At 48.4% G+C, this 24,611-nt stretch overlaps 2 protein-coding genes across 3 annotated transcripts in view; one reads left to right on the top strand and one right to left on the bottom strand.

Annotated features, from left to right (window-relative positions):
• The window catches only part of LOC123762726 (vascular endothelial growth factor receptor kdr-like), a 471,742-nt gene that overhangs the window by 395,956 nt on the left and 51,175 nt on the right, over window positions 1-24,611 (bottom strand). The gene's annotated exons all lie outside the window — the stretch shown is intronic.
• LOC138369084 (circumsporozoite protein-like) lies at window positions 14,876-16,830 on the top strand. Its single transcript, XM_069332016.1, has 2 exons — window positions 14,876-15,309; window positions 16,827-16,830. The coding sequence occupies exons 1-2, from the start codon at window positions 14,876-14,878 to the stop codon at window positions 16,828-16,830; spliced, it is 438 nt and encodes a 145-aa protein (XP_069188117.1).

Here is a 24,611-nt window from a genome sequence, read left to right on the forward strand (position 1 = left end):
CATGTGAAGGAAGACACAAGGGAAAGAGGAAGGGATACACAAAGCCTATTAGACCGGATTTTCACCCAGAAGGAGGAAGACATTACGAAAATGGAACATGAAATACCACTAGGAGACAGTGACCATTGTGTCCTAGTCTTTGACTACATGATCGAGCTTAAAACTGTGACCACAGAGCAAGTGGTCTGGGAAAGGAGAGTAGACTATAGGAGAGGAGATTACAGGAGGATAAGAGAATATCTGAGAAGTGCATTGGGAAGAAGAACTAAGAGGAAAAACAGTGCAAGATATGATGGACTTAGTCCATCATATCTGCAAAGATGGCCGCAAAGAGACATTTATACCAACAGCAAAGGAAAAAAAGGAGAGAATATAATAGCCCATGGTTTAATTGACAGAGTCAGGAAGCAAAAAATGAGAAGCAGAAGGGAGTGGAGGAAATACAGAGGACAATAAGATTAGATGTAACAGGTCTAGGAAGGAATACATTAATATATGGAGAGTATCGGATAGGAATTATGAAAACGATATTGCAATAAAAGCTAAAAAGCAACCTAAATTATTACATATTATTACATAGTCATATAAGATGGAAAATATCAGTGAACGACCAAGTGACAAGACTAAGGAAAACAGAGGGCGCATATACAGAAAGTGACAAGGAAACCTGCGAGGCACTGAATGCCAGTTTCCATGGAGTGTTCACAACCGAGCCTGAGCAGCTCCCATTGTTAGAAGAGAAGGTGACCCCAAGATGAGAGACTAACAGATATAGAAATGACATCAGAGGAAGTAATGAAACACCTGACAACACTGGATGAAACTAAAGCACTTGGTCCAGACAATGTATCATCATGGATACTAAAAGAGGCAGCGCAGGCCCTCAGCGTGCCTCTGGCAAGGATCTTTAATGAGTCACGAAGGGAGAGTTGCCCAGTTGCTGGAAGGAGGCAAATGTGGTACCCATTTTCAAGAAAGGAGATGGGGAAGAGGCACTTAACTACAGACCAGTGTCACTGACAAGCATTCCCCGTAAAGTGTTTGAAAGAATAATCAGGTTAAGACTAGTTACTCACCTAGGGGCCATTAGGTATCTAAACAACTACGAACATCGGTTCAGAGAAAGGAAATCATGCCTAACAGACCTGGAATTTTATGATAAAGTAACAAGAATAAGGCAGGACAGAGAAGCATGTTCAGACTGCATGTTCTTGGACTGCCAAAAAGCCTTTGACACAGTACCGCAGAGGAGACTGCTATTCAAACTTGAGAGGCAGGCGGGAGTAAGCGAAAAGGCACTAGCCTGGGTAAAGAATTACTTGACAGGAAGGAGTCAGAGAGTAACAGTCAGGGGGCGAGAAGTCAGACGGGCGAACAGTAACGAGTGGGGTGCCTCAAGGCTCGGTGCTGGGACCAGTTTTATTTTTAATATACGTTAACGACATATCTACAGGAGTAGAGTCCTATATGTAAATGTTCACGGATGATGCGAAATTAATGAGAAGAGTTGTGACGGATGAGGATTGTAGGATGACCCAAGCCACACATATTAAATAATGTAAACAATGAATTAAAGAAAAAGTCCACTTATGATGTCAACCAACAAACTAACACTAAACATAAAAAAGACCTACTACATCTTATTTGGAAGCAAATCAACAAATGCAATTCAGCTTCAGAAAGACAATGTTAACATTAGCAATAAAAATGATCGAAAGTTCCTTGGCATATACTTAGACAAGAGACTCAACTTCAGCACCCACATACAACACATAACTAAGAAATTCTCTAAAACAGTTGGTATACTCTCCAAAATCAGATATTATGTACCTAACACTGCTATTCTCTCACTATATTACGCAATAATCTATCCCTACCTTACTTATGGTATCTGTGCATGGGGTCCAACCACTGCAAACCACCTCAAGTCCATCATCACCCAGCAAAAATCTGCTATCAGAACGATAACAAACTCTGCTCTCAGACAGCACACAGCCCCCCCCCCCCTGTTTAACTCCCTAGACATGATAAACATAAACTCACTCCACACATTCTCTTGTGCCAATTATATTTACAAAACCCTGTTCTTGAGTCCAAACCACGATCTGAAACTCTTCCTGGACAGATGTAACTGAACACATAATCACCACACCAGAAATAAATATATCTTTGATATCCCCAGAGTCAAACTTAATCCGTGTAAACACTCTATGCAACTATAGGGACCCAGTCAATGGAACTCACTCCCTAAGGATTTGAAAAGCTGTCAAACTTTTGCCTTATTCAAAATCAAAACAAAAAGTACCTAATTTCATCTTCATAGTTCCCTGGCTTGTGCCTTAAACTCACACAGTATCTAGTGCTACCCACTCCCTAATATATGTACCTATGCTATACAACTTTACCATTGTAATAATTGTTATTATCTTATATCATGAACACATAGTTTACTGCATTATATCTTGCAATAATCATCAAATAATGATACAATGTACCTGTGGATAAGCCTTAAATTTACTTTAATGTGCCTACTAATTCTGTCAAAATTCTTATACTATGTATTTTTTTATACTTTCTAACAAAGCATCCTTCCACTGTCTTACAATGTATTTTTATACTAACAATGGACCTGTAAACATTTCTTTTTAATTTTGCTAGAAATTACTTTCTTAAAATTATATGTTAGATTAAGGACCTGCCCGAAATGCTCTGCCTGCTTTACAAGACTATAAAACTTCAATGCTCTCTACACTCATAAACCCAATGTACCTTCTTGTATATAAATAAATAAAATAGGATACTCCAAGAGGACTTGAACAAGCGGCAGAAATGGTCAATAGCGAGTGGCTATTGGAGTTCAACGCTAACAAGTGTAAAGTTATGCAAACAGGACTAGATGGCAGGAGACGAAGGGACAGTTCACAATGAAGGGAAACCACCTACTTGTGACGATTTGGGAAGTGGACCTGAGAGTGAACGTAACACCAAATCTAACTCCTGAAGCACATATATATGGATTCAGAGTTTTACACTGCCTACGTGAGACCAGTCTTAGAGTATACAGCCCCATCACGGCGCCCCCGCCTAAAGAAACACACAAGGGAACTGGAAAAGGTTCAGAAGTTTGCAACGAGGCTAGTCCCGGAGTTGCATGGGATGGGATGTGAAGAGTGACTGAAGGAACTGAACCTGACGCCGTTAGAAAAAAAGGAAGGAGTGGGGAGATATGATAGCAGCATACAAAATACTTAGGGGTTTTGACAAAGTGCGAATAGACAAAATGTTCACACGAAATACCAACAGACCAACGGGGACATGGGTGGAAGCAGGAAACTCAGCTGAGTCATAGAGATGTTATAAAGTTTTCTTTTAGCGTGAGAGTAAGGGGAAAATGGAATGAACTATAAGAGCAGGTTGTGGAAGCAAACTCATAGCCTTAACACTAGATATGATAGAGAAGTGGTACAGGAGTGGCTTTAAACAACCCAAGTCAAGAAAGGCGGGGATCCAAAAGCCAACGTTCAATCCGGCAGGCACAAATAGTTGAGCACAAATAGGTGAGTACACACATATACAAAGAACCAGATAGAAATGCAAAAACATGGAAGGTAAAACTGTTGGAAGTGGCAACAAAAAACATTTTAAGCCAGCATGTCAGCGACCCATAAGAATGAGAGACAGCGACGAACTAGCTAGCTGGTACTCTGAATAATTCAGGCATAAGAGAAATCCACTTCGAAACCCCCGTGGGAATAAGTTATCACAGTGCATTGATACTTGAGTATCTGGTAGAAGTAGGAATAACTTACTCAAGGAAGGGACCAGAAAAGAAAATGCTGGCAATACCGAATTGGAAACTACGAGGAGATAAGAAAAATCCCAATAGATAAAACATGGGAATCTGAGCTCAGAGGAAAGAGGACCCGAGACATGATGGACTACATCACCCAGATGTGTAAGGAGGCAGCAGACCAGTTTGTACCAGTCCATAAGTACAAAGACCAAATGCTAATGAGAGACCTGTAGTTTAATCAGGGATGTAAGTTGGCAAAGCAATTAAATACTAGGGCGTGGAGAAATTTCAGAAATAATAAAGAAAGTAGAGAGAGCAGAGAGCAGAGAAATGTTCTGGGAATGAATACCTCGGGGAGAGAAGAGAGGCAGAAAGTATTAAAATGACATAGCAAATAAAGCAAAGACTCAACCCAAATTACTGTATAGCCACGTCAGAAGGAAAACAACGATGGAACACGCAATGAAGCCGAGAATAGGAGCACACAGCTTCACTACAAATGATAATGCAGGTACTCTCAGAGTACCTGTTGCACCTTTGCTCTTCAACGGGGGTATTCTGCACATCCTGCCATGCCTTCTGGTCTCATGTGATGTTATTTCTGTGAGCAGGTTTGGGACCAGCCCCTCTACTATTTTCCATATGTAAATTATAATGTATCTCTCCCGCCTGCGCTCAAGGGAATACAGATTTAGGCTCTTTAGTCGGTCCCAATAGTTTAGATGTTTTACTGAGTGGATTCTAGCAGTAAAGGATCTCTGCACGCTCTCCAGGTCAGCAATTTCTCCAGCTTTGAAAGGGGCTGTCATTGTGCAGCAGTACTCCACTCTAGAGAGCACTAGCGTCTTGAAAAGTATCATCACTGGTATAGCATCTCTAGTGTGAAAGAACAAATCCACAAGGGCCGTGACAAGGATTCGAACCTACGTCCGGGAGCATCCCAGATGCTGCCTTAATCGACTGAGCTACGACATGGAAAGAGTTGTAACCAGAAGTTCTACTGAACTTACTGGATCCTGCAGCCTCTCCGAGGCACAAACCAGGGTTTTACACAACTTCCCCTTGCATTCGAGCTTGTGCCTCGGAGAGGCTGCAGGATCCGGTAAGTTCAGTAGAACTTCGGTTTCAACTCTTTTCCATGTTGTAGCTCAGTCGATTAAAGCAGCGTCTGGGATGCTCCCGTATGTAGGTTCGAATCCTCGTCACAGCTCTTGTGGATTTGTTCATTTGATGCATCACGCTATTGTGATTTTTGTGTTTCTAGTGTGAAAGGTTCTTGTTATCCAACTTATCATTTTTCTTGCAGTTGTGACGGCTACTTTATTGTGTTCCTTAAAGGTAAGGTCTTCCGACATGAGTACACCCAAATCCTTTACGTTGCCTTTTTGTTCTATATTTCGTTCTATGTTCGATCTTCATCATGTAGCACCGTAAAGGTGTTTTGTTTAGTTTTATTTATATATATATATAGTACATGAGTCAAGCCAGACAAGGATTTGAGAGGCGCCAGTCTGCCGGCCTGAAACTCACACCTCTAAGCGTTAATGACCTCAAGTTGACCTGAGGTCAGTTCATGCGAATTTCACCTTGCTTCTGCTAATCTGATAATTGTAGCCTGATAGCCGGGTAGGTCCGTCAAACATGCCGACGTTTAAGGAATGGCTTGGTAGAGAGCCTGAGGCTATCTACTTGTGGGCGGAGTTAGCTACTAGGTTTCCCAATATATACTGAGGGAGCTGTAGATTCGAGAAGAAAAAGCAATAGGAGAACAGCCAGCAGAGCAGAGGACAGCCGCCGAGATAGGCTGTCGGCCGGACGGGGGGGGGGGGGGGGGGGTGACGCTGCTTCACAACTGCAGATCTCCCCTCCCCCCTCTCTATTTAACTTAGACTCAGGGGAGCCGGTCGGCCGAGCGGACAGCACGCTGGACTTGTGATCCTGTGGTCCTGGGTTCGATCCCAGGCGCCGGCGAGAAACAATGGGCAGAGTTTCTTTCACCCTATGCCCCTGTTACCTAGCAGTAAAATAGGTACCTGGGTGTTAGTCAGCTGTCACGGGCTGCTTCCTGAGGGTGGAGGTCTGGTCGAGGACCGGGCCGCGGGGACACTAAAGCCCCGAAATCATCTCAAGATAACCTCAAGAAGATCAGGGGCAGACAATGGTAATGGTCTCGAATTCTTGGGTGATGACTCACTTTGTATATTAACCTTGAACATTAAGTTGAATTGCTTAAATTATGATACTTATCATGTGAAATATAATTGATGAATTTATTGTTTAAATTGTTATTAACTTTCTTCCCTAGAGTTTTTTGAGTTGAGATGAGAGAGCCTCTGCCGTTACTGATTTCATGATTTTAATGAGTACATGTTTAGAGTTGATACATGCTAATAACATCTTTTGGTACAGACAAGTTCCATTCCTTGTCTTGTATGTACTGACCAGCCCAGATGGTGGCAGCCCTTCTACTATCTACTTTTCTACTTCTACCTAAGTACTCCTCTCCCTCCACCCCTCTCCAAACTCTCCCTTTCAGCTAATGACCCTCCTCGCTCCTCCCACTTCTCTACCTCTCTCACCCCAAACCCTCACTAATTACTTCATTATTCATCTCTTTCCTTTCGTTTCTCTTATACGTTTGTGGCAGTGAAATGTATTCTAGAGTTCTCTAGAGTTGCGGGTAGCTGATCAAGTTACGGCGCCTTGTAGTCTCCGCACCTAGGTAGTCGAATACCCAGGTTACAAGGTGTTGAACGAGAGAGGTTGCCGTAGGAACTCTAGCGGTGCTCTAGAATAGTTAGCTAACTGGGGACGGGATAACGGACTAGAGAGAGCTGTTTCCCCCGGCCTCGTTAGTTAACTGGGGGGGGGGGGAATAATGGACTAAAGAGAGCCATTTCCCCCCCCCCCCCCCTTCCTCCGTTACAATCACGGCTCCTGTTGAATTTGTCAATATCATCATTGGTATGGCAGCCCTTGTTTGGAAGGTCCTTGTTATCCAACCTGTCATTTTTCTTGCAGTCGTGACGGCTACATTATGGTGTTGTGTAAAGGTAAGGTCTTCCCACATGATTACTCCTAAATCCTTTACACTGATTTTCGTTCTATAGTGTGATTTGGTTCCGTTTTTATATTCTCGTTTTTTCCCATAGCGCCGGAGCTGGAACTTGTTTTAATTAAATATATTATTATCTGTGATATATTGAATTACTTAGCTGCCAACACCCACACATGGTGTCAGCAAGGCGGACAGCCCGCCTGCTTTCATACCTCTCACTGTATTTCCCACTTCTATACTTCCCTTCACCTATGCCTCTCCTTCCTCTTTACTCCACCCAAAACCCCACCCCCCAAAAAAAATTGAATGCCCCGATTTACAATAGCTTCTTTTCATCGATTGGTGCTAACCTTGCCCGAAAAATCCCACAGTCTCAGACACATGTTACCACATATCTTTCAGGCAGCTACCCAAACTGTCTTCTCCTCTCTCCGGTCAGCCCGACAGATGTTGTGTCTATCATTCACTCACTAAAAACCAAAGCTGGGAACATCAGCGAAATACCATCGATGGTATTCAAGAGTGTCTCCCATACCCTTGCACCTCCCATAGCTTTGTTGTTCAATAAATCCTTAGAGTGTCATACCTTCCCTGATATCCTTAAAAAAGCAAGAGTAACGCCAGTTCATAACGGAGGTTAACACGGCAGACATAAATAATTACAGACCAATATCATATCTACCTATATTATCAAAAATATTTGAACAAATTATTTACAAACAGCTCTACTCCTATCTTGTAAAATTCAATACACTCAGTCCCTGTCAGTTTGGCTTCCGCTCCCAAAAAAGAGTACCAATGATGCTATTATTACTCTGCTTGACTTAATCTACTCAGCCCTTGACAAAAATGAGTTTCCGATTGGACTCTTCATTGACCTGAGAAAGGCTCCTTGATACTGTTAATCACAACTACCTCTTACTTAAACTCCACCATTATGGAATCCGAGACCTTTCCCTGAACTATATCCAATCCTATCTTAGTGACAGACACCAATATGTAGCCATCAATGATATAACCTCTCCCACTCTACCACTAACTGTAGGGGTGCCACAGGGCAGCATCCTAGGACCCCTCCTGTTTCTTATATACATCAATGATCTGCCTAATGTCTCTAACATGCATAATCCTATATTGTTTACTGATGATACTACCCTCATCTACTCTGACCCCAACCCACTCATGTTAAATAATGTTGTAAACAATGAATTAAAAAAAAGTCCACTTGTGGATGTCAACCATCAAACTCACACTAAACATAGAAAAGACCTACTACATCTTATTTGGAAACAAATCAACAAATGCAATTCCGCTTCAGATAGACAATGTTAACATTAGCAATAAAAATGATCGAAAGTTCCTTGGCCTGTACTTAGACAAGAGACTCAACTTCAGCACCCATATACAACACATAACTAAAAAGTTTTCTAAAACAGTTGGAATACTCTCTAAGATCATATATTATGTATCCTACTTTGCTCTCCTCTCACTATTATGCACTTATCTATCCCTATCTTACTTATGGTATCTGTGCTTGGGGATCAACCTCTGTAAACTACCTCAAGCCCATCATCATCATCATCCAGTAAAAATGTGCTATCAGGACAATAACAAACTTTGCCTTCAGACAACACACAGCCCCCTTGTTCAAATCCCTAAACATGCTAAACATAAATTCACTCCATATTTTCTCTTGTGTAAATTACGTTTATAAAACCCTTTTTCTAAGTGCAAATCCTGTTTTGAAACTCTTCCTGGACAGATGTAATAGAACACATGGCCACCACACCAGACATAAATATCTCTTTGATATCCCCAGAGTCAAACTTAATCTGTGTAAACACTCTATGCAAATAAAGGGACCAAGTCTAGGGAACTCACTCCCTAGTGATTTGAAAAGCTGTCCAACTTTTGCCTTATTCAAAAATAAAACCAAAAAGTACCTAATTTCACTTTCATAGTTTTCTACTTAGTGCTTTAACTCACACTGTATCTAATGCTACCCAATCCCTCAATATTTGTACCTAAGCCATATTACTTTACCATTGTTATCTTAGATATCATCTGATATCATGGTTGTCGTATTGAGTGCATATTCTACTGCATTATTCCTTGTAATGATCCTCATATTGTGCTTCAGTGAACCAATGTTTAACCCTGAAATGTTATCCTCATGTAACTAGTAATTCTTGTTTCTTTATTGTCTATTATTCTGATCTGCTTTTGTCTCAAAATTTCTTCAAATTACCTGTAAAAAAAAATTGTAAATTTTACTGTAATTATTCTACTTAAAATTATCTGTATCTGTAAAGATAAGCTGCAAAATACCTGCTAAAATTTTTTATCAATTTTACTGTTAATTTATCAACAAAATTTCTGTTAGTTTAAGGACTTGCCGGAAACGCTATGCGTGCAAGTGGCTTTACAGGAATGTTAATTCAACTTATTTTCTATATTCTCTGTTAACCCTCAATGTAACTTCTTGTATCTTGAGGTTATCTTGAGATGATTTCGGGGCTTTAGTGTCCCCGCGGCCCGGTCCTCGACCAGGCCTCCACCCCCAGGAAGCAGCCCGTGACAGCTGACTAACTCCCAGGTACCTATTTACTGCTAGGTAACAGGGGCATTCAGGGTGAAAGAAACTTTGCCCATTTGTTTCTGCCTCGTGCGGGAATCGAACCCGCGCCACAGAATTACGAGTCCTGTGCGCTATCCACCAGGCTACGAGGCCCTATATAAATAAATAAAAAATCAATAATAAGCCAGAGGTCTGCCGTGTCCTCTATATTGTCTGCTCGCATGAAAAGCCTAGTGTCATCTGCATATGCAAATGACGATACAGTAGTGTAGATTGTATCCTTGTCTATGTCAGATATTAGGATGAGAAAAAATATGTACGGTACCTTTACTGAGCTTTTCAGAGTTGATGCTCCAAACTTGACTGTGTTAACTATTACACTTTGCGTTCTGTTCATTAGGAAGTTGAAGATCTATCTCTACTTTGCGTGCTAGTACTAAACCAGTATTTCGTTTTGTGTGCATTTGTGCGCTATAACACCAGGGTCACGTTTGTGAAAAAGTTTTTGCATAGTCTGTGTATATTAAATCTGCGTTTTGTTTGTTTTCTATGGCAGGTGAGGCTATGTCATAGTGATCTATCAACTGAGAGAGGCAGGAGCGCCCTGTTCTGAACCCGAGTTGTCCAGGGTTATGTATATGTTGTGATTTAAATATGATTTGTAATCTTACTTCTTAGCACTCTTTTAAAGATTGTTATGATGTGTGGTGTTAAAGCTATTGGTCTATCATTTTTGGCATTTGCTTTACTACCTCCTTTATGAAGTGGCGCGATCTCTTCTGTTATAAGTTTGTCAGGGATGAACCAATATTTAGGCTTCGTCTCCAAAACTTGTTTAGGGCCTGTGATACCTGGTTGATACCTGGTTGATGGGGTTCTGGGAGTTCTTCTACTCCCCAAGCCCGGCCTGAGGCCAGGCTTGACTTGTGAGAGTTTGGTCCACCAGGCTGTTGCTTGGAGCGGCCCGCAGGCCCACATACCCACCACAGCCCAGTTGGTCCGGCACTCCTTGAAGGAAGGTGATAGTGATGTGTTGTACCTCTTGATGAATATATAATTCCATGAGTGTTGGTCTCGTGTAGAGTGCATGGCCATGGTGTCTATGGCTACTTCAAAGTCCAGTTGGGTTAGGGCGACACCTGATAAATATGGTTCCATGTTGTTGTCACATTCATGAAGAATTCATTTGGATCTTCAGTGTCTTCACTGATAACAGAATCGTTCTGAAGACTCAGTATTTCACTCATTTCTTTGCTGTTCAACCACTTGGGCTGGACGGTAAAGCGACGGTCTCGCTTCATCCAGGTCGGCGTTCAATCCCCGACCGTCCAAATGGTTGGCCACCATTCCTGCCCCCCGTCCCATCCCAAATCATAATCCTGGTCCCTTCCAGGTGCTAAATAGTCGTAATGGCTTGGCGCTTTCTCCTGATAGGTCCCTTCATATCATTGCAGTCATGTGTGAAAGTTTTATCACCCTTATGCAAGGGCCCGATGCTAGATGTAGTTTTTGTTCATGTTTTCCATACGAGAAAAAGTATTTTGGGTTCCTCTCTATTTCACTTATGGCCTTTTGCTCTCTTTGTCTCTCTGGGATTGTATATGATTCTCTCAGCTTGAGCTCAATAATTTCAATTTCCCTATTTCGTCACTCATCTTGTGAGTGGACACACCGCCATAGTGACAGTATTGGGCAGCGTCACTCATCCTGTGAGTGAACACACCGCCATAGTGACAGTATTGGGCAGCGCCACTCATCCTGTGAGTGGACACACCGCCATAGTGACAGTATTGGGCAGCGCCACTCATCCTGTGAGTGGACACACCGCCATAGTAACAGTATTGGGCAGCGCCACTCATCCTGTGAGTGGACACACCGCCATAGTGACAGTATTGGGCAGCGCCACTCATCTTGTGAGTGGACACACCGCCATAGTGACAGTATTGGGCAGCGCCACTCATCCTGTGAGTGGACACACCGTCATAGTGACAGTATTGGGCAGCGCCACTCATCCTGTGAGTGGACACACCGCCATAGTGACAGTATTGGGCAGCGCCACTCATCTTGTGAGTGGACACACCGCCATAGTGACAGTATTGGGCAGCGTCACTCATCCTGTGAGTGGACACACCGCCATAGTGACAGTATTGGGCAGTGTCACTCATCCTGTGAGTGGACACACCGCCATAGTGACAGTATTGGGCAGCGCCACTCATCCTGTCAGTGGACACACCGCCATAGTGACATTATTGGGCAGCGCCACTCATCCTGTGAGTGGACACACCGCCATAGTGACATTATTGGGCAGCGTCACTCATCCTGTGAGTGGACACACCGCCATAGTGACAGTATTGGGCAGCGCCACTCATCCTGTGAGTGGACACACCGCCATAGTGACAGTATTGGGCAGCGTCACTCATCCTGTGAGTGGACACACCGCCATAGTGACATTATTGGGCAGCGCCACTCATCTTGTGAGTGGACACACCGCCATAGTGACAGTATTGGGCAGCGCCACTCATCCTGTGAGTGGACACACCGCCATAGTGACAGTATTGGGCAGCGTCACTCATCCTGTGAGTGGACACACCGCCATAGTGACAGTATTGGGCAGCGCCACTCATCTTGTGAGTGGACACACCGCCATAGTGACAGTATTGGGCAGCGCCACTCATCTTGTGAGTGGACACACCGCCATAGCAGCATGTACAACACTCCCCAATAGGAAGAAAACCCGCTGGGTTGTTCATCCTGTCACTTGTACCCAGACACAGCTGGGACTTGCTTAACTGTCTCAAGTGAACAGTGGTATATGCCCTCTACATGTATCTAGTGCTACAGTTCCTATGTAGGAGGCCAGGTCGACGACCGGGCCGCGGGGACGCTAAGCCCCGGAAGCACCTCAAGGTAACCTCAAGGTTCTCGAAGCTGTGGTTTAAGTCTGCATAATGTTCTTCCCAGCATTCTTATGCGAGGTCTTGCTTTATTCCTTGCCATATCATGTTTGTCATTAAAATTAAATTTGCTGAACTACCCTCCTCCTGGATTTGAGATTAGCTACACAGGTCTATTGGCCATGTTGGTCTGAACGTCGATCAGGTTGTGATCTGAGTAACAAGTAGTTGTGATCATTATGTCTCTTTTTTGGGGAGTAAAGAGGAAGGAGAGGCATAGGTGAAGGGAAGTATAGAAGTGGGAAATACAGTGAGAGGTATGAAAGCAGGCGGGCTGTCCGCCTTGCTGACACCATGTGTGGGTGTTGGCAGCTAAGCTAAGCTGGCTCCCTCTTGTCAGGGAGCTGTGAGTGTGTGAGAGGTTCTTCACATGTGTTTCATCATATGTGGGTGTCTATAGATGAACACTGTGTAGCATTCATATATACACACACTCCGATGCTTCCACACATGTTGTTCTGTTTAAGGCTCTTTATTTTATTATTATTATTTATTGAGTTCTTCATACATATACACACACACACACACACATATATATATATATATATATATATATATATATATATATATATATATATATATATATATATATATATATGTCGTACCTAGTAGCCAGAACGCACTTCTCAGATTACTATGCAAGGCCCGATTTGCCTAATAAGCCAAGTTTTCATGAATTAATTGTTTTTCGACTACCTAACCTACCTAACCTAACCTAACCTAGCTTTTTCGGCTACCTAACCTAACCTAACCCATAAAGATAGGTTAGGTTAGGTTAGGTAGGGTTGGTTAGGTTCGGTCATATATCTACGTTAATTTTAACTCCAATAAAAAAAAATTGACCTCATACATAATGAAATGGGTAGCTTTATCATTTCATAAGAAAAAAAATTTAGAAAATATATTAATTCAGGAAAACTTGGCTTATTAGGCAAATCGGGCCCTGAATTGTAGGCTGAGAAGTGCGTTCTGGCTACTAGGTACGACATATATATATATATATATATATATATATATATATATATATATATATATATATATATATATATATATATATATATATATATATATATATATAACTGAAAACTCACACCCTAGAAGTGACTCGAACCTATACTGCCAGAAGCACTCTTCAACTGGTCTACAGGGCACCTTATCCACTTCACAGTCCTAGTTGAGATATCTTATATTTTAGGCCTGTGAGCCACACTTTGTCGAAGGCTTTCGAGACGTCTCTAAGCACTATATTACACTGATCGTTTTTCGACACTGCGTTGGCTATATGCTGGTAGATCAGGGCTATAGCTGTATGGGCCCCTCTGCTATATGCTGGTAGATCAGGGCTATAGCTGTATGGGCCCCTCTGCTATATGCTGGTAGATCAGGGCTATAGCTGTATGGGCCCCTCTGCTATATGCTGGTAGATCAGGGCTATAGCTGTATGGGCCCCTCTGCTATATGCTGGTAGATCAGGGCTATAGCTGTATGGGCCCCTCTGCTATATGCTGGTAGATCAGGGCTATAGCTGTATGGGCCCCTCTGCTATATGCTGGTAGATCAGGGCTATAGCTGTATGGGCCCCTCTGCTATATGCTGGTAGATCAGGGCTATAGCTGTATGGGCCCCTTTGTGGTGTCTAAACCCATGTTGCCTGGTGTTATACTTCCCTTCCTCCTCCATGTACTTCACAATTATGTACTTATCATTATGTCCCTAATCAGGTCATCTTTGTTTGTAAACATAAGGTCTGGGGAATACTTTCCCCTCCACTGTACTAGGAAAGTGGGCGGGGCATAAAGGGTGACATCTCATTTTCCCGTGAACACTGTTAGGTGAGTACTGTTAGGTTAGTACTCTTCGGTGAGTCCTTAGAAACACAAACCGAAATTGTCTCTATTTTCCGCTTGTTACAACTTGTAATAAAGTTGTTACATCTTGGCTTAACGTGTTTGTGACGTATTAGAACGTTGTTACAACTTGCTATATTGGTTGTTATAACTGGTTAGGAGGTGTTAAAACTTGTTCGAACATTGTACCAACGTCGTAGTGTGTGTTTGGCGGGTACTGACAAGTGCTGCGCTCGGGGCGGGTCAGAGGAGGGAGAGATGGCTCGGGGCGGGTCAGGGGAGGGAGAGATGGCTGGGGGCGGGTCAGAGGAGGGAGAGATGGCTGGGGCGGGTCAGAGGAGGGAGAGATGGCTCGGGGCGGGTCAGGGGAGGGAGAGATGGCTGGGGGCGGGTCAGAGGAGGGAGAGATGGCTGGGGCGGGTCAGAGGAGGGAGAGATGGCTGGGGGCGGGTCAGAGGAGGGAGAGATGGCTGGGGGCGGGTCAGGGGAGGGAGAGATGGCTGGGGCGGGTCAGAGGAGGGAGAGATGGCTGGGGGCGGGTCAGGGGAGGGAGAGATGGCTGGGGGCGGGTCAGAGGAGGGAGAGATGGCTGGGGGCGGGTCAGAGGAGGGAGAGATGGCTGGGGGCGGGTCAGGGGAGGGAGAGATGGCTGGGGGCGGGTCAGAGGAGGGAGAGATGGCTGGGGGCGGGTCAGGGGAGGGAGAGATGGCTCGGGGCGGGTCAGAGGAGGGAGAGATGGCTCGGGGCGGGTCAGAGGAGGGAGAGATGGCTCGGGGCGGGTCAGAGGAGGGAGAGATGGCTCGGGGCGGGTCAGAGGAGGGAGAGATGGCTCGGGGCGGGTCAGAGGAGGGAGAGATGGCTCGGGGCGGGTCAGGGGAGGGAGAGATGGCTGGGGGCGGGTCAGAGGAGGGAGAGATGGCTGGGGGCGGGTCAGAGGAGGGAGAGATGGCTGGGGGCGGGTCAGGGGAGGAAGAGATGGCTGGGGGCGGGTCAGAGGAGGAAGAGATGGCTGGGGGCGGGTCAGAGGAGGGAGAGATGGCTGGGGGCGGGTCAGGGGAGGGAGAGATGGCTCGGGGCGGGTCAGGGAGGGAGAGATGGCTGGGGGTGGGTCAGAGGAGGGAGAGATGGCTGGGGGCGGGTCAGAGGAGGGAGAGATGGCTCGGGGTGGGTCAGAGGAGGGAGAGATGGCTGGGGGCGGGTCAGAGGAGGGAGAGATGGCTGGGGGCGGGTCAGAGGAGGGAGAGATGGCTCGGGGCGGGTCAGAGGAGGGAGAGATGGCTCGGGGCGGGTCAGGGAGGGAGAGATGGCTGGGGGCGGGTCAGAGGAGGGAGAGATGGCTGGGGGCGGGTCAGAGGAGGGAGAGATGGCTGGGGGCGGGTCAGAGGAGGGAGAGATGGCTGGGGGCGGGTCAGGGAGGGAGAGATGGCTCGGGGTGGGTCAGAGGAGGGAGAGATGGCTGGGGGCGGGTCAGGGGAGGGAGAGATGGCTGGGGGCGGGTCAGAGGAGGGAGAGATGGCTGGGGGCGGGTCAGAGGAGGGAGAGATGGCTGGGGGCGGGTCAGGGGAGGGAGAGATGGCTGGGGGCGGGTCAGAGGAGGGAGAGATGGCTGGGGGCGGGTCAGGGAGGGAGAGATGGCTCGGGGTGGGTCAGAGTAGGGAGAGATGGCTGGGGGCGGGTCAGAGGAGGGAGAGATGGCTGGGGGCGGGTCAGGGGAGGGAGAGATGGCTGGGGGCGGGTCAGAGGAGGGAGAGATGGCTGGGGGCGGGTCAGGGGAGGGAGAGATGGCTGGGGGCGGGTCAGGGGAGGGAGAGATGGCTGGGGGCGGGTCAGGGGAGGGAGAGATGGCTGGGGGCGGGTCAGGGGAGGGAGAGATGGCTGGGGGCGGGTCAGAGGAGGGAGAGATGGCTGGGGGCGGGTCAGGGGAGGGAGAGATGGCTGGGGGCGGGTCAGGGGAGGGAGAGATGGCTGGGGGCGGGTCAGGGGAGGGAGAGATGGCTGGGGGCGGGTCAGGGGAGGGAGAGATGGCTGGGGGCGGGTCAGGGGAGGGAGAGATGGCTGGGGGCGGGTCAGAGGAGGGAGAGATGGCTGGGGGCGGGTCAGGGGAGGGAGAGATGGCTGGGGGCGGGTCAGGGGAGGGAGAGATGGCTGGGGGCGGGTCAGGGGAGGGAGAGATGGCTGGGGGCGGGTCAGAGGAGGGAGAGATGGCTGGGGCGGGTCAGGGGAGGGAGAGATGGCTGGGGGCGGGTCAGGGGAGGGAGAGATGGCTCGGGGCGGGTCAGGGGAGGGAGAGATGGCTGGGGGCGGGTCAGAGGAGGGAGAGATGGCTGGGGGCGGGTCAGGGGAGGGAGAGATGGCTGGGGGCGGGTCAGAGGAGGGAGAGATGGCTGGGGCGGGTCAGGGGAGGGAGAGATGGCTGGGGGCGGGTCAGAGGAAGGAGAGATGGCTGGGGCGAGCTGGGAGGGAGAGAGAGAGAGCTGAGAGAGCCAGAGAGAGGCGGGAAGCCAAGACAGGAGAACAGCAAGAGGACCAAAGCCCAAGGCGCCAGGTATGCGCGAGCGGTTGTGTTATCTGGCCAGGTGTTTAATCACTGTGACAGGTGATTACCTTCACTGATACCACATTATTGCTTGTTACACGGCCAGGCAACACCCGAGGTTGTTTACCTCATGTATTATGTGCCCCATACCCATCTTATGATTGGTACTGGACCTCATACCCATGGCTGTGGGCTCCATACCCATGGCAGTGGGCTCCATACCCATGGCAGTGGGCCCCATTCCCATGGCAGTGGGCCCCATACCCATGACAGTGGGCCCCATATCCATGGCAGTGGGCCGCATACCCATGACAGTGTGCCCCATATCCATGGCAGTGGGCCCCATACCCATGGCAGTGGGCCGCATACCCATGACAGTGGGCCCATACGTGGTTGATACCTGGTTGATGGGGTTCTGGGAGTTCTTCTACTCCTCAAGCCCGGCCCGAGGCCAGGCTTGACTTGTGAGAGTTTGGTCCACCAGGCTGTTGCTTGGAGCGGCCCGCAGGCCCACATACCCACCACAGCCCGGTTGGTCCGGCACTCCTTGGAGGAAACTATCTAGTTTTCTCTTGAAGATGTCCACGGTTGTTCCGGCAATATTTCTTATGCTTGCTGGGAGGATGTTGAACAACCGCGGACCTCTGATGTTTATACAGTGTTCTCTAATTGTGCCTATGGCACCTCTGCTCTTCACTGGTTCTATTCTACATTTTCTTCCATATCGTTCACTCCAGTACGTTGTTATTTTACTGTGTAGATTAGGGACTTGGCCCTCCAGTATTTTCCACGTGTATATTATTTGGTATCTCTCTCGTCTCCTTTCTAGTGAGTACATTTGGAGAGCTTTGAGTGGTATTATCACGCTTAAATAAATGAAATCAGGCCTCATAACTTAACCCTCTTGCCTCCGTCCTGATCTTGTCGCAAACCTCCGCAGTTTTCAATTAAAGTTTATGCTTCACAAGGAACTGGCTTCCAGGCTGGCGCTGCATATTTCAAAACAGGTCTAAGAAAAGCTGTTTTGATTGCTTGAAAGATTCATAATTTAGGTTTCTAAACGAGGTTGTAATGTTTGGCAGCGTTTCATACGATGCTGATGTGACCCGGTCTGTGTGTGTCTCTGGTGGTCGTGTGGGAACTATATCCACTCCCAAGTATTTCTCTCTCTGATTCCTGCAGTTGTCTTCCACTTATGGTTTACTCTCCTTATCTTCCTTTCTTCTTATATTATCTTGCACTTATTTGGATTGAACTCCAGCAACCATCTATTTGCCCACTCCTGGAGTTTGGCCAGGCTAGGTAGCAGGGGCATCAGGGTGAAAGAAACTTTGCCCATTTGTTTCTATGCCCCCTGTTACCTAGCAGTAAAATAGGTACCTGGGTGTTAGTCAGCTGTCACGGGCTGCTTTCTGGGGATGGAGGCCTGGTCGAGGACCGCGCCCCGGGGACACTAAAGCCCCGAAATCATCTCAAGATAACCTCAAGAAGATAAGATCTTCCTGTAGCTTTCTGAAGTCCTCCCTTGTTTTAAACATTCACATTTTTATATTCATTAGTGTTGAATCATCTGCTTGAATCATCATTGACTTGATGAAGTCATTCCCTCGGGCAGGCCCGGTCCTCGACCAGGCCTCCACCCCCAGGAAGCAGCCCGTGACAGCTGACTAACACCCAGGTACCAATTTTACTGCTAGGTAACAGGGGCATAGGGTGAACGAAACTCTACCCATTGTTTCTCGTCGGAGCCCGGGATCGAACCCGGGACCACAGGATCACGTGTACAGCGTGCTGTCCGCTCGGCCGACCGGCTCCCTTAATGCTAGTGGTAGAGGACCCATACTCTCCCCATGCTAGTGGTAGAGACCCCATACTCTCCCCATGCTAGTGGTAGAGGACCCCATACTCTCCCCATGCTAGTGGTAGAGGACCCCATACTCTCCCCATGCTAGTGGTAGAGACCCCATACTCTCCCCATGCTAGTGGTAGAGGACCCATACTCTCCCCATGCTAGTGGTAGAGACCCCATACTCTCCCCATGCTAGTGGTAGAGGACCCCATACTCTCCCCATGCTAGTGGTAGAGACCCCATACTCTCCCCATGCTAGTGGTAGAGGACCCCATACTCTCCCCATGCTAGTGGTAGAGACCCCATACTCTCCCCATGCTAGTGGTAGAGACCCCATACTCTCCCCATGCTAGAGGACCCCATACTCTCCCCATGCTAGTGGTAGAGACCCCATACTCTCCCCATGCTAGTGGTAGAGACCCCATACTCTCCCCATGCTAGTGGTAGAGGACCCCATACTCTCCCCATGCTAGTGGTAGAGACCCCATACTCTCCCCATGCTAGTGGTAGAGACCCCATACTCTCCCCATGCTAGTGGTAGAGACCCCATACTCTCCCCATGCTAGTGGTAGAGGACCCATACTCTCCCCATGCTAGTGGTAGAGACCCCATACTCTCCCCATGCTAGTGGTAGAGACCCCATACTCTCCCCATGCTAGTGGTAGAGGACCCCATACTCTCCCCATGCTAGTGGTAGAGATGCCATACTCTCCCCATGCTAGTGGTAGAGGACCCCATACTCTCCCCATGCTAGTGGTAGAGACCCCATACTCTCCCCATGCTAGTGGTAGAGGACCCATACCCTCCCCATGCTAGTGGTAGAGACCCCATACTCTCCCCATGCTAGTGGTAGAGGACCCATACCCTCCCCATGCTAGTTGTAGAGACACCATACCCTCCCCATGCTAGTGGTAGAGACCCCATACTCTCCCCCATGCTAGTGGTAGAGACACCATACTCTCCCCATGCTAGTGGTAGAGGACCCCATACTCTCCCCATGCTAGTGGTAGAGACCAGATACTCTCCCCATGCTAGTGGTAGAGACCCCATACTCTCCCCATGCTAGTGGTAGAGACCCCATACTCTCCCCATGTTAGTGGTAGAGGACCCCATACTCTCCCCATGCTAGTGGTAGAGACCCCATACTCTCCCCATGCTAGTGGTAGAGGACCCCATACTCTCCCCATGCTAGTGGTAGAGGACCCCATACTCTCCCCATGCTAGTGGTAGAGACCCCATACTCTCCCCATGCTAGTGGTAGAGGACCCCAAACTCTCCCCATGCTAGTGGTAGAGGACCCCATACTCTCCCCATGCTAGTGGTAGAGACCCCATACTCTCCCCATGCTAGTGGTAGAGGACCCCATACTCTCCCCATGCTAGTGGTAGAGGACCCCATACTCTCCTCATGCTAGTGGTAGAGACCCCATACTCTCCCCATGCTAGTGGTAGAGGACCCATACTCTCCCCATGCTAGTGGTAGAGGAGCCCATACTCTCCCCATGCTAGTGGTAGAGACCCCATACTCTCCCCATGCTAGTGGTAGAGGACCCCATACTCTCCCCATGCTAGTGGTAGAGGACCCCATACTCTCCCCATGCTAGTGGTAGAGGACCCCATACTCTCCCCATGCTAGTGGTAGAGGACCCCATACTCTCCCCATGCTAGTGGTAGAGGACCCCATACTCTCCCCATGCTAGTGGTAGAGACCCCATACTCTCCCCATGCTAGTGGTAGAGGACCCCATACTCTCCCCATGCTAGTGGTAGAGGACCCCATACTCTCCCCATGCTAGTGGTAGAGACCCCATACTCTCCCCATGCTAGTGGTAGAGGACCCCATACTCTCCCCATGCTAGTGGTAGAGACCCCATACTCTCCCCATGCTAGTGGTAGAGGACCCCATACTCTCCCCATGCTAGTGGTAGAGGACCCCATACTCTCCCCATGCTAGTGGTAGAGACCCCATACTCTCCCCATGCTAGTGGTAGAGGACCCCATACTCTCCCCATGCTAGTGGTAGAGGACCCCATACTCTCCCCATGCTAGTGGTAGAGACCCCATACTCTCCCCATGCTAGTGGTAGAGGACCCCATACTCTCCCCATGCTAGTGGTAGAGACCCCATACTCTCCCCATGCTAGTGGTAGAGGACCCCATACTCTCCCCATGCTAGTGGTAGAGGACCCCATACTCTCCCCATGCTAGTGGTAGAGACCCCATACTCTCCCCATGCTAGTGGTAGACGCCATACTCTCCCCATGCTATCGTGAGGTTATCTTGAAATGATTTCGGGGCTTTTAGTGTCCCCGCGGCCCGGTCCTCGACCAGGCCTCCACCCCCAGGAAGCAGCCCGTGACAGCTGACTAACTCCCAGGTACCTATTTACTGCTAGGTAACAGGGGCATTCAGGGTGAAAGAAACTTTGCCCATTTGTTTCTGCCTCGTGCGGGAATCGAACCCGCGCCACAGAATTACGAGTCCTGCGCGCTATCCACCAGGCTACGAGGCCCCTGATGCTAGTGGTAGAGACCCCATACTCTCCCCATGCTATTGGTAGTGAACCCTATACTCTCCCCATGCTAGTGGTAGAGGACCCCATACTCTCCCCGTGCTAGTGGTAGAGGACCCCATACTCTCCCCATGCTAGTGGTAGAGACCCCATATTCTCCCCATGCTAGTGGTAGAGGACCCATACTCTCCCCATGCTAGTGGTAGAGGACCCCATACTCTCTCCATGCTAGTGGTAGAGGACCCCATACTCTCCCCATGCTAGTGGTAGAGACCACATACTCTCCCCATGCTAGTGGTAGAGGACCCCATACTCTCCCCATGCTAGTGGTAGAGACCCCATACTCTCCCCATGCTAGTGGTAGAGGACCCCATACTCTCCCCATGCTAGTGGTAGAGGACCCCATACTCTCCCCATGCTAGTGGTAGAGACCCCATACTCTCCCCATGCTAGTGGTAGAGGACCCCATACTCTCCCCATGCTAGTGGTAGAGGACCCCATACTCTCCCCATGCTAGTGGTAGAGACCCCATACTCTCCCCATGCTAGTGGTAGAGGACCCCATACTCTCCCCATGCTAGTGGTAGAGGACCCCATACTCTCCCCATGCTAGTGGTAGAGACCCCATACTCTCCCCATGCTAGTGGTAGACGCCATACTCTCCCCATGCTATCGTGAGGTTATCTTGAAATGATTTCGGGGCTTTTAGTGTCCCCGCGGCCCGGTCCTCGATCAGGCCTCCACCCCCAGGAAGCAGCCCGTGACAGCTGACTAACTCCCAGGTACCTATTTACTGCTAGGTAACAGGGGCATTCAGGGTGAAAGAAACTTTGCCCATTTGTTTCTGCCTCGTGCGGGAATCGAACCCGCGCCACAGAATTACGAGTCCTGCGCGCTATCCACCAGGCTACGAGGCCCCTGATGCTAGTGGTAGAGACCCCATACTCTCCCCATGCTAGTGGTAGTGAACCCCATACTCTCCCCATGCTAGTGGTAGAGGACCCCATACTCTCCCCGTGCTAGTGGTAGAGGACCCCATACTCTCCCCATGCTAGTGGTAGAGACCCCATATTCTCCCCATGCTAGTGGTAGAGGACCCATACTCTCCCCATGCTAGTGGTAGAGGACCCCCTACTCTCCCCATGCTAGTGGTAGAGGACCCATACTCTCCCCATGCTAGTGGTAGAGGACCCCATACTCTCTCCATGCTAGTGGTAGAGACACCATACTCTCCCCATGCTAGTGGTAGAGGACCCATACTCTCCCCATGCTAGTGGTAGAGACCCCATACCCTCCCCATGCTAGTGGTAGAGACCCCATACCCTCCCCATGCTAGTGGTAGAGACCCCATACCCTCCCCATGCTAGTGGTAGAGGACCCATACTCTCCCCATGCTAGTGGTAGAGACCCCATACTCTCCCCATGCTAGTGGTAGAGGACACCATACTCTCCCCATGCTAGTGGTAGAGACCCCATACCCTCCCCATGCTAGTGGTAGAGACCCCATACTCTCCCCATGCTAGTGGTAGAGGACCCATACTCTCCCCATGCTAGTGGTAGAGACCCCATACTCTCCCCATGCTAGTGGTAGAGACCCCATACCCTCCCCATGCTAGTGGTAGAGATGCCATACTCTCCCCATGCTAGTGGTAGAGACCCCATACCCTCCCCATGCTACTGACAGGACCCCATACTCTCCCCATGCGAGTGACAGGACCCCATAGCCTCCTGACACGGAGGGGGAGTATACCCCGTAATGGTACAGTGTGAGGGAGGACACAGAGGTGTAGGGTAAGTTAATAAGTAATCAAGAGAAGGTACCAAGCCGGAGAGACAATGTAGCACCATCAGTGTCGCTTGATAGTCAAAATAGGCGCCAAATATCACCGAGCACGTCAACACGAGAACAAATGCGCGTAAGGGCAGCGATATCAAAGGACTCCGATTCACCAAGAATGGTATCGAGGGAGAAGTGACTGCGAGGGAAGGTCGGGAAGCAAGACACACACACACGTTCTGGATGTTCAAACATTCAACAAGGATATGCACGACCGTAAGAGGGACAATACAGTTTGGACAATAAGGAACAAGGCAGCGCCCTATTAAGTGCCCCTTTAAGTTAAACATGTATGGCCAATATGAAACCTCACCAGAGCCGTTTCCCACCACCGGTTATGGTAGAAGGAGGAAGGCCAAGGGGACACGCTACCCTTAAGAGCACACAGTTTGTTACCAGTAACAGAAGACCAGCGATCCTTCCAATGGGCAAGGATGGAGGAATGAATGACTGGGTAGAAATCTGAATAATGAATGACGTTTTATGGAAATAGGACATGTGCAGACAGCCTCTTTAGCGGCAGCATCAGCACGTTCACCTAAGGTAATACCAATACGGCAGGGGGAACCCAACAAAACTCAATTGACTTAAATCTGCTGGAGATAAGAAACAGTCTACGTTGAATTTCGACTGACTAAAACAGGATTCACAGGGTTAAATGACTCCAGAGCCATGAGGGCACTAAGGGAGTCAATCACATTGACAATGGAACGTTGAAGTTGAGAAAGCAGTTGAAGTGCACACAAGATTGCATTAAATACAGTCATGAAGATGCTAGCGTCAACAGGCGGCACATAGCAGGCGGCACATAACAGGCGGCACATAGCAGGCGGCACATAGCAGGCGGCACATAGCAGGCGGCACATAGCAGGCGGCACATAACAGGCGGCACATAACAGGCGGCACATAGCAGGCGGCACATAGCAGGCGGCACATAGCAGGCGGCACATAGCAGGCGGCACATTGAGGTTTGGTCAGGAGAGACAACGGAGTTACTTTCACCGTCGACAGACTTAGCCCCATCTGTGAAAACGGCAATGGATGGAAAGGGAGTGAAGAATAGTGTTCAAGGAAAAGACATTTTATAACCGGAGGGATAGGAGTCTTTACCATGTGGTCTGTCAAAACTTTGCAAGTGTAACCCCCTCCATGGGGCAAGGATGGAACGAAATGAGGAGAGATATTGCTAACATGAACTAAGAGGGACTCTTGTTAGTGAGAAATTCGTACAGGAAAAAAAGTAGTGAAAGGGAAGAGGAGAGGAAGAGAGGATGTTGCAGGACCGTGCAAGGTAGCGAAGGCAGTAACGATCACGACGATCCTGTATAGACAGAACACCAGCTTCAGCATACAAGTTCGGGGTAGGGGATGAATGAGAGGCACCAGAGCTGAGGTGAAACCCAGTGTGGCGCAGAGCATCACAAGGACGGAGAGTGGAAGGAGAGGTGGAGGAGTCGGTGGGAAAACCATAATCGAGTTTAGACAGCACGAGAGTGTGCGCCTATCAGCTCCTCAAGAAGTATGGGACAAGACTTTAAGAACGATAACGGCCTTAGAACATTCAACTTGGAGACAAGATATATGAGGTGACCAAGACAAACGGGAGTCAGAGATCAACCCCAAAAGTTCACCAGAATCTGAATACAGGAGG

Source organism: Procambarus clarkii, chromosome 27 (assembly GCF_040958095.1).
Source record: "Procambarus clarkii isolate CNS0578487 chromosome 27, FALCON_Pclarkii_2.0, whole genome shotgun sequence".
Lineage (NCBI taxonomy): Eukaryota > Metazoa > Arthropoda > Malacostraca > Decapoda > Cambaridae > Procambarus > Procambarus clarkii.